Source organism: Caretta caretta, chromosome 1, assembly GCF_965140235.1.
Source record: "Caretta caretta isolate rCarCar2 chromosome 1, rCarCar1.hap1, whole genome shotgun sequence".
In the NCBI taxonomy this organism is placed as follows: domain Eukaryota; kingdom Metazoa; phylum Chordata; order Testudines; family Cheloniidae; genus Caretta; species Caretta caretta.
Window position 1 is genome coordinate 7931172 of NC_134206.1, and position 13496 is coordinate 7944667.

At 46.2% G+C, this 13496-nt stretch overlaps 1 protein-coding gene across 2 annotated transcripts in view; it reads left to right on the top strand.

The window, feature by feature from the left end:
• The first annotated feature begins 875 nt into the window (after window positions 1-875).
• NUP98 (nucleoporin 98 and 96 precursor) overlaps window positions 876-13496 on the top strand; it is a 59779-nt gene continuing 47158 nt past the window's right edge. For both annotated transcript variants that reach the window (XM_048838013.2, XM_048838021.2), the window contains exons 1-3: window positions 876-1029; window positions 12276-12379; window positions 13279-13380. In XM_048838013.2, the coding sequence (XP_048693970.2) occupies window positions 12304-12379; window positions 13279-13380 (178 nt within the window). In that variant the 5' untranslated portion in view covers window positions 876-1029; window positions 12276-12303. The remainder of the gene's footprint in view (window positions 1030-12275; window positions 12380-13278; window positions 13381-13496) is intronic.

Below are 13496 nucleotides of genomic sequence, written 5' to 3' on the forward strand. Positions count from 1 at the left end.
TACCACGCCTCTCTGGGGCGATAATCACACACGTTCCTCACAGGAGGCTTGAAGGCGCACGTGGAACAAGCGAGGCTGCGGAGGTGCGGGAGGAGGGCACCGAGGGTGCTCGCCCGCTGAAGCTTGTCTTTGGCAAAGGGGGGCATCGGGCAGATCAGGCGCTGGCAGGGGCGCTGCATTGCAGGGCTGCCGCGGGGGACGCCGGGTAGGGAGACCAGCTGTCCCGATTTTGCAGGGACAGTCCCGCTTTTGGGGGCTTTTTCTCATATAGGCGCCTATTACCCGCCCCGGTTTTTCACACTTGCTGTCTGGTCACCCGAAGGCAGCGCGGCCCAGTGGCTAGGGCAGCCGGCTGCTGAGGTTGCGGGGCTGCCTGTGCTGTGGGGTTGGCTGGGGCAGGGTGAAGGCCAGGCCAGGTTTGCGATGGGGGGGGGGCTGGGTTTACTCTGGGGCATCGAGGGGGAGCTGCTGGCTGCGTTGCTTTGGGGGGTCACCCACGCGGCTCGGGAGAACCTCCCTTCCCCGCTGAGGCAGGTGGCCTCTGCCCCAGGCCAGCCCATGCTGTTGCCATGGGAACGCCGGGATGCCTTCTGATTGGTGGGAGGCGGGTTAAGCCCCGCCTTTCTCCCCAGCCTTCAGAGGTGACTCAAGGACCCGGATGTAGGGAAGCCCCAGAAGTCGCTGGAAGAGGACGGATTCTGGTGCTTCATCTCGCAGCAACCGCTCTAGGGTTGACCAATGAGAACTCGGGTCGCTCGTGACGTTCGAAACACCCTCCCGCCAATCAGCAGGAGGAGCCTGCCCGGGGGGCGGGACCTGCCTCGCTTTCAAACGGCGGCAGCCAATAGGCTGACGGATCGGGGGCGAGGCGGGCCCATGGGGGGGCGCGCGGGGAGGCGGCGCGCGCGGCGGGAGCGCGAGCGGAGTGTGACGCAGTTTCCCCCCCTGTGAGGCGACGGCGGGCGTCGTGGCGGTGCCGCTCGGTCTCGGCGCGGTCGAGTCGCTCCCTCAGCGGGGCCCGGGTCCTCGGTAAGGGGCCGGGGCGGACTCCGGGGCCGCGGAGCGCGGGAGGGTCTGGAGTGGAGCCCGGCGCCCTTCTCCCGGCTGCGCCTCGGACCAGGCCGCCGCGCCCCTGACTCGCCGGCCGAGCGCGGCCCTCGGGCCTCTTCCTCCTGCCCGCGGGAGCGGCGGCTTCTGCCCGGGGCTGGTCTCTGGGGGGGGGCGCGGGCTTCTGGGGGCCTCCCGGGTACTTTGGTGCGTGGGGCGGTTCTCCCCCCAGGGGCGGCCTAGGCTGCTCCGTCCCCAACGGGCGGGGGGTGGTTGCCTCTGAGGGTGGGCGCGAGGCGGGGCGCGTCATGACTCTCCAGGGGGAGGACAGAGCAGTGGGGAGGGGGGTGTCTTCCCCCGGAACGGGATGGGGGGGGGTGTTCTGCAGAAGGGGCCTGGGGGGTGTAGATCTTGGGGGGGGGGGCTGGGCTGTGTCGCCAGAGTGGGGGTGTGTGTAGATCTTGGGGGGGGGGGGCTGGGCTGTGTCGCCAGAGTGGGGGTGTGTGTAGATCTTGGGGGGGGGGGCTGGGCTGTGTCGCCAGAGTGGGGGTGTGTGTAGATCTTGGGGGGGGGGGGCTGGGCTGTGTCGCCAGAGTGGGGGGGTGTAGATCTTGGCGGGGCTGGGCTGTGTCGCCAGAGTGCGGGGGGTGTAGATCTTGGGGGGGGGGGGGCTGGGCTGGGCTGTGTCGCCAGAGTGGGGGGGGTGTAGATCTTGGGGGGGGGGCTGGGCTGTGTCGCCAGAGTGGGGGGGGGTGTAGATCTTGGGGGGGGGGGCTGGGCTGTGTCGCCAGAGTGGGGGTGTGTGTAGATCTTGGGGGGGGGGGGCTGGGCTGTGTCGCCAGAGTGGGGGTGTGTGTAGATCTTGGGGGGGGGGGGCTGGGCTGTGTCGCCAGAGTGGGGGTGTGTGTAGATCTTGGGGGGGGGGGGCTGGGCTGTGTCGCCAGAGTGGGGGGGGTGTAGATCTTGGCGGGGCTGGGCTGTGTCGCCAGAGTGCGGGGGGTGTAGATCTTGGGGGGGGGGGGCTGGGCTGGGCTGTGTCGCCAGAGTGGGGGGGGTGTAGATCTTGGGGGGGGGGCTGGGCTGTGTCGCCAGAGTGGGGGGGGGTGTAGATCTTGGGGGCGGGGGCTGGGCTGTGTCGCCAGAGTGGGGGGGGGGGTGTAGATCTTGGGGGGGGGGGCTGCCAGAGTGGGGGGAGGTGTATAGTTTGCGGGTGGTGGTGGGATGTCTCCTCAGAAGGCATCTGTGTATTGTGTTGTGGTTATTGCTAGTTTTCTACCCGTAACCTGTGTTGGGTGAAAGCGGCTTGAGTTTCCCCCATCCTGGCTGCTGAAATGGTAATGGGATGGTAGCTATAGGGCTCATCCCTGAACTTGTTGCTGGTTTTCCGTGCCCCCCTCCCCAAATCAATGAGGGCGGTTTAGCGAGTATTAAGATCTGTTTGGGGGGAGGTGTTTGGTTCTGGTGGGGGGACTGGTCTCATATTTCAGATGCTACAGTGATTATGGATGTTCTAGAGATGAGAGGTTTCAGAGTAGCAGCTGTGTTAGTCTGTATCTGCAAAAAGAAAAGGAGGACTTGTGACACCTTAGGGACTAACAAATTTATTTGAGCAAAAGCTTGTAGCTCACTACATCGGATGCATGCAGTGGAAAATACAGTAGGGAGATTTTATATACACAGAGAACATGAAACAATGGTTGTTACCATACACACTGTGACAAGAGTGATCAGCTTAGGTGAGTTATTACCAGCAGGAGAGGGGGAAAAAAACCTTTTGTAGTGATAATCGAGGCGGGGCCATTTCCAGCAGTTGACAAGAACATGTGAGGAACAGTAGGGGGGGAAAAGAAACTACACCATCTGCTCAAGAAACTCCCTGAAAAAGCACAAGAGCAAATCCGCACAGACACACCCCAGATCACCGAGCAGGGGTATTCTATCTGCTACCCAAGAACCATAAACCTGGAAATCCTGGACGCCCCATCATCTCAGGCATTGGCACCCTGACATCAGGATTGTCTGGCTATGTAGACTCCCTCCTCAGGTCCTACGCTACCAGCACTCCTAGCTATCTTCAAGACATCACTGACTTCCTGAGGAAACTACAATCCATTGGTGATCTTCCTGAAAACACTATCCTGGCCACTATGGATGTAGAAGCCCTCTAGACCAACATTCCACGCAAAGATGGACTACAAGCAATCAGGAACAGTATCCCCGATAATGTCACTGCAAACCTGGTGGCTGAACTTTGTGACTTTGTCCTCACCCACAACTATTTCACATTTGCGGACAAATCAGCGGCACTGCTATGGGTACCTGCATGGCTCCACAGTATGTCAACATTTTTATGGCTGACTTAGAACAACGCTTCCTCAGCTCTCGTCCCCTTATGCCCCTACTCTACAAGTGCTACATTGATGACATCTTCATCATCTGGTCCCATGGAAAAGAAGCCCTTGAGGAATTCCACCATGATCTCAACAATTTCCATCCCACCATCAACCTCAGCCTGGACCAGTCCACGCAAGAGATCCACTTCCTGGACACTACAGTGCTAATAAGCAATGGTCACATAAACACCACCCTATACCAGAAACCTACTGACCACTATACTTACCTCCAGCTTTCATCCAGACCACACCGCACGATCCATTGTCTACAGCCAAGCTCTGCAATACAACCGCATTTGCTCCAATCCCTCAGGCAGATGACCCATCGCTCACAGATCTTGGGAGATAGGCCAGTCCTTGCTTACAGACAGCCCCCCAACCTGAAGCAAATACCAGCAACTACACAACAGAACCACTAACCCAGGAACCTATCCTTGCAACAAAACCCGTTGCTAACTGTGCCCACATATCTATTCAGGGGACACCGTCATAGGGCCTAATCACATCAGCCACACTATCAGAGGCTCGTTCGCCTGCACATCTACCAATGTGATATATGCCATCATGTGCCAGCAATGCCCCTCTGCCATGTACATTGGCCAAACCGGACAGCCTCTACATAAAAGAATAAATGGATACAGGTCAGATGTCAAGAATCATAATATTCAAAAACCAGTTGGAGAATACTTCAATCTCTCTGGTCACTTGATTACAGATGTAAAAGTGGCAATTCTTCAACAAAATAACTTCAAAAACAGACTCCAGCGAGAGACTGCTGAATTGGAATTAATTTGCAAACTGGACACCATTAACTCTAGGTTTGAATAAAGACTGGGAGTGGATGGGTCATTACACAAAGTAAAACTATTTCCCCATGTTAGTTTTTCACCCCTACTGTTTCTCATATGTTCTTGTTAACTGCTGGAAATGGCCCACCTTGATTATCACTATAAAAGGCTTTTTTTCTCTCCTGCTGGTAATAGTTCACCTTACCTGATCATTCTGTTACAGTGTGTATAGTAACACCCATTGTTTCATGTTCTCTGTGTATATAAAATCTCCCTATTGTATTTTCCACTGAATGCATCCAATGAAGTAAGCTGTAGCTCACAAAAGCTTATGCTCAAATAAATGTTAGTCTTTAAGGGGTCACAAGTACTCCTTTTCTTTTTCTAGAGATGAGTAACCATAATTACAAGTAATGTGGGGGACTTTGGGTAGGCTCCTGGTAATCACTTAAGCCTTGATTTGTTTGGTGCTGTACAAGGTACAAAAATAAAAATGTCTAGTGCTTAGTAACTTGCAGCATAAAGCTACAGATGGGATGCAGTGGGAGATAGAGAAGGGATACAACTTTTTTTTAACATTAGCTACTCACTAGTTATAAATGGCACCAGTTTTTTAATTAGTAAGAATGGTTACCTGCATCGGGTGGCTTAATCTTGTGCATGTAAGAGAGGATTTGGTTCAATTTAGGCAGAAGAGTACTTTTATGGGAGGATGGGAGAGTCTGTCATCTCCAACTCATCCAGAAGGGAGCCTGGTTTAAAAATGAAAATTGAGGTTGGTTGTATGTTAAACCAGTTGTGGGCGGGGAAGGGAACTAGCAGGACCTGAGAAGCCCTTAGATTAGATAAACTCTAGGGATATCAGTAGTAGAGGAAGTTGCTGTAATGGTATGTGAGTTAGGGGCAAGGGAGAATTGGAAAGGCAAGTGTCAAGAGACTCAAATGTCAATGGTTTACTGTAGGAAAGAGAAGTTAGGTTATAGAAGTGGATGCAGCACTATTGATTGTCAATGTCTGGGTGGCAGGAACTAGGGTAAAACTAGACATCTCAGGTCAATGGTATGTAAGCATATTTTTATCACTATATGTAGAAAATAATGTAGTGTGGGTGTACTACTAGCCTTTGGAGCTAGACCCTGATGGACAAGTTGGAACAGGGGCAAAAATTTGTTAACAGTGATTGACTTCAACTAAGTTCAGAGAAATTGATTGAACATCACTTAGGAACGTGGTTGGAAGCCGCCTGGGTTTTTTTTTTTTAAGCTATAAAAGATGATTGGTACAGATTGTTCTGGAGCAAAGGAATGGCTGTTACTCACTTAGATCTTGGTTTGAGGGCCCTGTCTATGTAAGGAGAATTTTTTGATATACATCCCCTACTAACATCAATTCAGCTCCATCAGCCTTTTATTTTGTTAACACCCTAGTGTAGCTAAGCTACTGACTGCTGCCACACTCAAGTACTTCGGCATCAAGCTACTCGGAGCAGGTCAGTTTGGGACCGTGCTTAAAACAGTGGTATGAGCCAGTGGGTTATCTTCTATACTGAGTTGCTGATGCAGGAGTTAGCCATATTAAGAAAATTTTCCTAGTGGAGACATGGCCTTAGTAACCCTAATTATCATTCTTGTGGGATCATACCAAGCAATACTACTGGCACACTAAGCTTCAGGAAGAGCTGTTGCAGGAAAGTGAGGAAGCTATAAGCCTAAAGGGAAAAGTTAGGAAGTTAAAATTGAATTGCCATTTAGGCTGCTCAGGATCAATGTAACCAAAGAAGGAATCTCAGCAACTTCAGAACTAGGAAGTACAGGTGACATAGAAATTAGTATATACGGGAAGGTATAAAAGTTTGGCCTAAATGAAGAAACATCCATTGTTAGAGAGCTTATTCCTTCACTCTCCCACTTCCCTGGTCCTTCTCGCATGAACAGAGAGCAACAATACCCAAAGTCCGAAGGTGCAAACAATTCGATATTTATTGGGGTGAACTTCTAGCAAGCTTAAATAAAAGTTCCTTTTTCCTTATTTTCGAATCCCAACTTACTTCCTGTTTGCCCCTAATTTATATAGTAATATTCTTAGCTATAGCTTAACCAATCATTCTACTGAAATTTAACTAACCAATCCTAACATATTGTAACATGATTAGCTAACCAATTATATCCCACCACCTTAATTAGTTTACACCCAGCAAAATTAATTATACAGCAGACAGAAACAATCACAGAACCAGACAGAGACCATGCCAATAAACAATAGCAAAGTGGGAACTATAATGTCAAAACAATACCGAAGTGAGGATTTCACAACTACATCTATAAAGACATAAGACAGTTTCAGAGCATCTATAAAGACATAAGACAGGTTTCAGAGTAACAGCCGTGTTAGTCTGTATTCGCAAAAAGAAAAGGAGTACTTGTGGCACCTTAGAGACTAACCAATTTATTTGAGCATAAGCTTTCGTGAGCTACAGCTCACTTCATCGGATGCATACTGTGGAAACTGCAGAAGATCTTTTTATATACACACAAAGCATGAAACAATACCTCCTCCCACCCCACTCTCCTGCTGGTAATAGCTTATCTAAAGTGACCACTCTCCTTACAATGTGTATGATAATCAAAGTGGGCCATTTCCAGCACAAATCCAGGGTTTAACAAGAATGTCTGGGGGGGCGGGGGAGGTAGGAAAAAACAAGGGGAAATAAGTTACCTTGCATAATGACTTAGCCACTCCCAGTCTCTATTCAAGCCTAAGTTAATTGTATCCAATTTGCAAATGAATTCCAATTCAACAGTTTCTTGCTGGAATTCATTTGCAAATTGGATACAATTAACTTAGGCTTGAATAGAGACTGGGAGTGGCTAAGTCATTATGCAAGGTAACTTATTTCCCCTTGTTTTTTTCCTACCCCCTCCGCCTCCCCAGACGTTCTTGTTAAACCCTGGATTTGTGCTGGAAATGGCCCACCTTGATTATCATACACATTGTAAGGAGAGTGGTCACTTTAGATAAGCTATTACCAGCAGGAGAGTGGGGTGGGAGGAGGTATTGTTTCATGCTTTGTGTGTATATAAAAAGATCTTCTACACTTTCCACAGTATGCATCCGATGAAGTGAGCTGTAGCTCACGAAAGCTTATGCTCAAATAAATTGGTTAGTCTCTAAGGTGCCACAAGTACTCCTTTTCTTTTTGCAAAGACATAAGAGTTTCCCAGCTGTGTCTATTGATAAGTGAGTTCTTACCAGACAGAAAACTATCAACCTCTATTTCCTCTTACATCTTCTAGGCACTTCCCTTTTTCTGGAGGTGATAGGCACTATCAGGACAGGATTGTATTCCTAACAGCCCAGTAGCACCTTTCACTGTGACTGCTTTGGAATGTGAGGATGTCACTGGTCGCTTCCCAGCTTATGGCTGCCTCTGTCACTTAGCCAAAGGCCTTAGCCTAGAACAGGGCCTGAGACTGTCACAGTAAGAGAAGGACCTTACACTGGCAGACAGTGATTTTGATTCTTTCTTTTATACCTTTAACTAGCCAAGTGATAAGAATACACCTAAATTCTTAAAGTACAGGCCTTTGCAGACAGACCTGAATATCTGTATCCTAACATCCATAAAGTAAATTAAGCGAAACCAGAAAAAAGACACTTATTCTGGAATCAGAGGGTCCCCACATGGAGTTACTCTGGAATAGCTGTTATGGTTTAAATCAACATCCTGCCTTATTTTTGAATAACAAGCCATAAGAAGCCTGTAGAACTCAATGAATCATTCCTTGTCTACACAAGAGAAGTCTACTGTGCTAAGAACTTGTTTCCTATGCTTGTGTGGATGTGATTTTGTTTTGATGTGCCAAATACCATTTGGATTACAAAAAGAAAAGGACAGGTTTCAGAGTAACAGCCGTGTTAGTCTGTATTCGCAAAAAGAAAAGGAGTACTTGTGGCACCTTAGAGACTAACCAATTTATTTGAGCGTCTGAAACCTGTCATTTGGATTACACTTGCTTCCAGCAGAGCCTAATATCAGTGTAGTTTGAACTTTTAGTCTGTACCAGTTCTGGATAACGTTTCCCACTATTCTACTAAAGCGTACTGGTGGCTTTCTGAAATCTAGAATGCATTGGTTCTAGAAACTCTGGGTTAGGTAGCCAGAAAGCACTGCAGTTGAGACAGTTTAAAATGGCAGTAGTAGGAGTATGTAACAATTGCAATGCTTCTGAACATGAAGTCCGCATGGCTAGAGCGGACACACTGAACTAGTTAAACTGATACAATTAGAGAATCAGAATAATAGAAATGTAGGATTTTAAGTGACCTCAAAAAGTCATCTAGTCCATCTACCTGCTCCGAGGTGGAACCAAGTATACCTAGACCATCCCTGATAGGTATTAGTCCAGTCTGTTTCTTAAAAGCCCCCAATGATGGGGAATCCAAAACCTCCCTTAGAAGCCTATTCAGCAACTTAATTATTCTCACAGTTAGCTTTTTTCTAATATCTAACCTAAATCTCCTTTCTTGTACATTAAGCCCATTACTACTTGTCCTACCTTCAATGGGCATAGAAAATGATTGATAGCCATCCTTAACATATTTTAGAACCGTTATCAGGCCCCTTCTCCATTTCTCAGGACCAAATATGCCCGTTTTTTAAGACTTTCTTCATTGGTTAGGTTTCTTTAAACCTTTTATTCTTTTTATTGCTTTCCTCTGGACTTTCTCCAGTTTATCCACACCTTTCTTAAAGTGTGGTGCCCGAAACTGGACACAGAACTCCAGCTGTGGCCTCACAGTGCTGAATAGAGTTGGACACTTACTTCCTGTAGTCTGTTGGGGGGGGGGGGTGTGTGCGCGCGCGCACTTCCTACATACTATGCTAGCTCTGTATAGATAGCTGACCCAGCAGACCTCAGTCGAACTTCCCAAAAAGACCACAGACTTGGTTCCGTAGTGAAGGCACTCGGCCAAGTTTATTGTCAACGAAGCATGGTCCTAGCTCCCCGGATCAATGTCTACATTTGCACTAGCACATGTATGCCTGTGACGGTGTACGTGGCTCAGTGAGTGGTAGGACTTTCCATTCCCCCTTTGGTTGGACAAAGACACACCCTCTGTGACCCCCTTTTTATACACTGTTACAAATAAGTTATGTATTGCCCCTTTACCTTGTACATGTTGGTTTGATCAAAACATCTCTATCCATCACCCTGTCATCCTAACCTTATCTTTAAGAGGGGCCAGTGTGTTCTTATATCATCTTCAGGGAGTGTGTTTACACCATAACTTTGTTTCAGGGTGTTCTGGTCCTACCCTTCTGGAGTGTGTTTACTTGAAGACTTAGTGCCTAAGAGTGCTTGTGTTTTTGCAGTGTCAGACCTGTTGTTCCAAGTTCATGTATTGGACAGTGCACCTTCAGTCAGGCATCTGCTTTGTAACTGGGCAGGGCCTGACTTGGCCTGACTCTTGCTCACTCTGCTTTCTCTCAGCAAGGCTTGACTTTAGTTCAGGCCTAGACTATTTTTTTTTTTTGGTAACGGCATCATAGCTGTGTCAGAACAGTTCAGTTCTTTAGTCTAGGTATGGCCTTTTGTCACAAGGGTGTAAAGGAGACAAGCAGAGGATAAGGAGACTACAGAGAAGCTAATATTGCTATGTATGTCGTCTTCATGCAGGATAATAGGAGGAGTGGGGGAAAGCATGTCATCTGCAGAGTAACCAGGGGATAGGCAAAGGTGAGATTTTCAGAGTGTTTTTTTTGTTTTTTGTTAATGTTGGGGAGCAACTTAAGAACTTGGCTGGCAATAAATTGCTGTGACTGGATGTTCCTCAGGGGAGAACTTTGAAGAAACTAAAGAAAAAGTTGTTGAACTGCTAACAGTTTATCATTAAATTATACCATACATTTGGCACTCTATCAGCATGCTGACTGTGAATTGTTCTTTAGAAGACTCCTGAGATAATAGGCATCTTTGAGGTGTCTCTTCACTAGGAAACGTAAGAGACAAGGTAGGTGAAGTAATATCTTTTATTGGACCAACTTTTGTTGGAGTGAGAAACAAGCTTTTGAGCTTACACAGATCTCTTCTTCAAGTCAAGCTTTGTGTAAGCTCAAAAGCTTGTGTGTAACAGAAGTTGGTGCAATAAAAGATAATCACTTGCTTACCATGTCTCTCTTGATATCCTGCAACCAACATGGCTACAATAACATTGCATACAGACTAGGAAAGATAAGCAGTCTTCTGCACCATTGTACACTTAACCAGTGTTGGAAATAGTAGCACAGACAGGGCTTAGGCATTTTTTATGACAGTGGTAAAAATACCTGCATCCTGGTCTGTCACAAATGTAATGTGAGTACACTGCCTTTCCATTTCCTGCGTCTTGTTTGAAGTATTCAACAACTAGAATACTTGGAGTAAGAATAGAGTGTGTCAATTCTCATTATAGAACGCTTTTTTTTATTGGTATGTTTAAGATAACTTGACTGAATACATATCATCACAGAAGTATATTTGAATGTTGCAAGTTCTGGACCTCGCACCTGGGGAAATGCAGTGGAGCAGGTGGTGTTCAAAATGTCCTGGTGGAAATAGTTTGGATGCCAGCATGGAGGTGAAATTGTCAGAAGAGGTGAAAAAAGTATAGCTTACTCCTTGGTTATCACGGTGTACAGAATGTAAAAAAACAAACAGAAAACTTAGCAGACATCTACCAATTCTAAGTAAGAAACTTATGAATGGGGCCAGGCATCACCACTGAAGTCCAAGGACAGCAATGTCCTGGTAAAGTTCTGTCCCCTGCTGTCCTCAGATACTGTAGGTGTTGGGGGTACTTCTGGAATTTCTGCCATAGTTCTTGGAGGGCTTTGGTTGCTTTGTATCAGCTTCTAGCTAGTAAGGGTCTGAAATTTGAACATTCCCCTCTCTCCAACTGCTTGAAAGGAGAGTGAGGTCCCTCCTCATTCTCAAAGCCTTCTGGCAGCTCTAAGGGGAGTGATCTTTGTTCTTCTCCCTCCATAGCCTTTTTTGTTTTTTTTTGGGAGGGAGGTTCCTCCTACCTTGTGAATAATTACAGTGCCTGCCTCTGTTGCTGATGATTTGCTCAAGAAATAGTCTGAAATTATCATGATTTTACAGTTACTGCTGCCCATAGTGATCTAAATAGCACCAGCAAAACTGCCCAGGGTGTCATTAATTCACTGTTCTGTAAAGCTGTGAACAGCAACTGAGGCACTAGAGATTTTTGTCTTTGGACCAATGAGAATGTTGTATTGGTTATTCTTGTCTCACATGTAGAGGGTTCTTGGTAACCATAATTAGACTAAAACTCTCTTGGCGAAAGCTTAAATTCTACAGAAACTGATATTTTAGACTCCTGGATGAAGCTACTTGGCTCATTGCAGGTTGCAAGTATAATGGACAGGAGCAGGGCCTATAAAGGCTTTAAGTGGAACTTTATATCGGTCTTGCATGACAAGCTGGTAACATTTTAACCCAATTAGCTTCTTCAGTGACTTTTCAAAGACTGAAACTTCCCATGATGTTGCTCAGGTTATGTGACCTTTCTTGGATTCCTACCTCGTAACTGAATTTCTGACTGTCCTGAAGAATGATTCTTGCATAATGCAGGATTTCATCTTGGGTTGATAAAAGAAAAGGAGTACTTGTGGCACCTTAGAGACTAACCAATTTATTTGAGCATGAGCTTTCGTGAGCTACAGCTCACTTCATCAGATGTTTACCGTGGAAACTGCAGCAGTTTCCACGGTAAACATCCGATGAAGTGAGCTGTAGCTCACGAAAGCTCATGCTCAAATAAATTGGTTAGTCTCTAAGGTGCCACAAGTACTCCTTTTCTTTTTGCGAATACAGACTAACACGGCTGTTCCTCTGAAACCTGTCATCTTGGGTTGATGTATTTTGTGACTTAGGTATTCAAGTGTTCTGAACTTCAGTGCCACTGACTTTGGATGTAAAGAAGCTCAGAAGTTACTTCTCAAAATTGGGTTTGGATGAATCACTGAATTATGATTTCTTTCCAGGTTTATGAAAACCTGATACATCTTGAAAATGTTTAACAAATCATTTGGAACTCCGTTTGGAGGCAGCGCTGGTGGCTTTGGGACTACTTCAACATTTGGACAAAGTAAGTAATAGAGCTACCATTGTGTGTTGTTTTTCTTCATTTAAAAAAAAAATACTGGTAGTGGAAATGGTAATTGGAAGTAATCTGCAAATTGGAACTGTAAACTACAGATAAAGAGAAATGAATGGGGGCGGGAATTAGTTGGACATGATAGAATTTTGTATTCTTTAACTGACACATTAAACTGAACTGGATTCAAAAGTTGGTTTTCATGCACTGGCAAACAAATTAAGTGGATGATGTAATAGTTCTGTAATTCCATGTGTATTCAGCAAAGTGATCACTGGGTAGCTACAGTAGTGATTCTAATGGTGGACTAAGTCCAATCTTCAAAGGCAGTTCCATCATATTGGGGTTGAGGTACATTAGAAAGACAATGAGGGGGAAGGGCACACTATTGCTGCGCATGGTGAAGAATCTTTGGAATCTGTTGAGCCTACCAACCAGGATGCAAAATAGTTCTATTATAAACAGGACATGCTTATCCCTTACGGATTTCTAATGTTCTTGTACTGGCTTAATGGCTGACAAAATGCATTGCAATGTTTCTAGATTTTCATTAATAAGCTTTATGTATTGCTGCTGTCAAATCTAGCTATTCAGTTAAGGAGTGAAAGTAATGCCAAATGTTAAAGTAAACAATGGAAATCTCTACATTTCAGTATGGAACAGGAATCTTTGTATTCCAACATAAATGACTGACACTAAATACTCTTGTAGTACTTCATTTTTTCCAGAGTGCTGTAAAAATATTAAATTGCATGACTCAGGTGGAAAACGGAGACTGATTTGTTCATAGTCATGGAGCAAGTAACTAGGGGAAGCTGGGAGTACAGCAGGAGTATGTGGTTCCTGTGTGTATGTGCCCTTCTCATTATACAAGTTCTGTTGTTGTGTAGATGCGGGCTTTGGTACTACCAGTGGAGGAGCGTTCGGATCATCAGCCTTTGGGTCAAACAATAACACAGGAAGCCTCTTTGGGAACACACAGACTAAACCAGGTATAGCTGAAGTTGCTGTATAACTGAGTTCTCAGTAACCAGAATTTATCACTCTAACTTATTCACACAGTGTTGTTGAAAACAGCTGTTTTAACTTTAATCCTGTTGTGTATCCT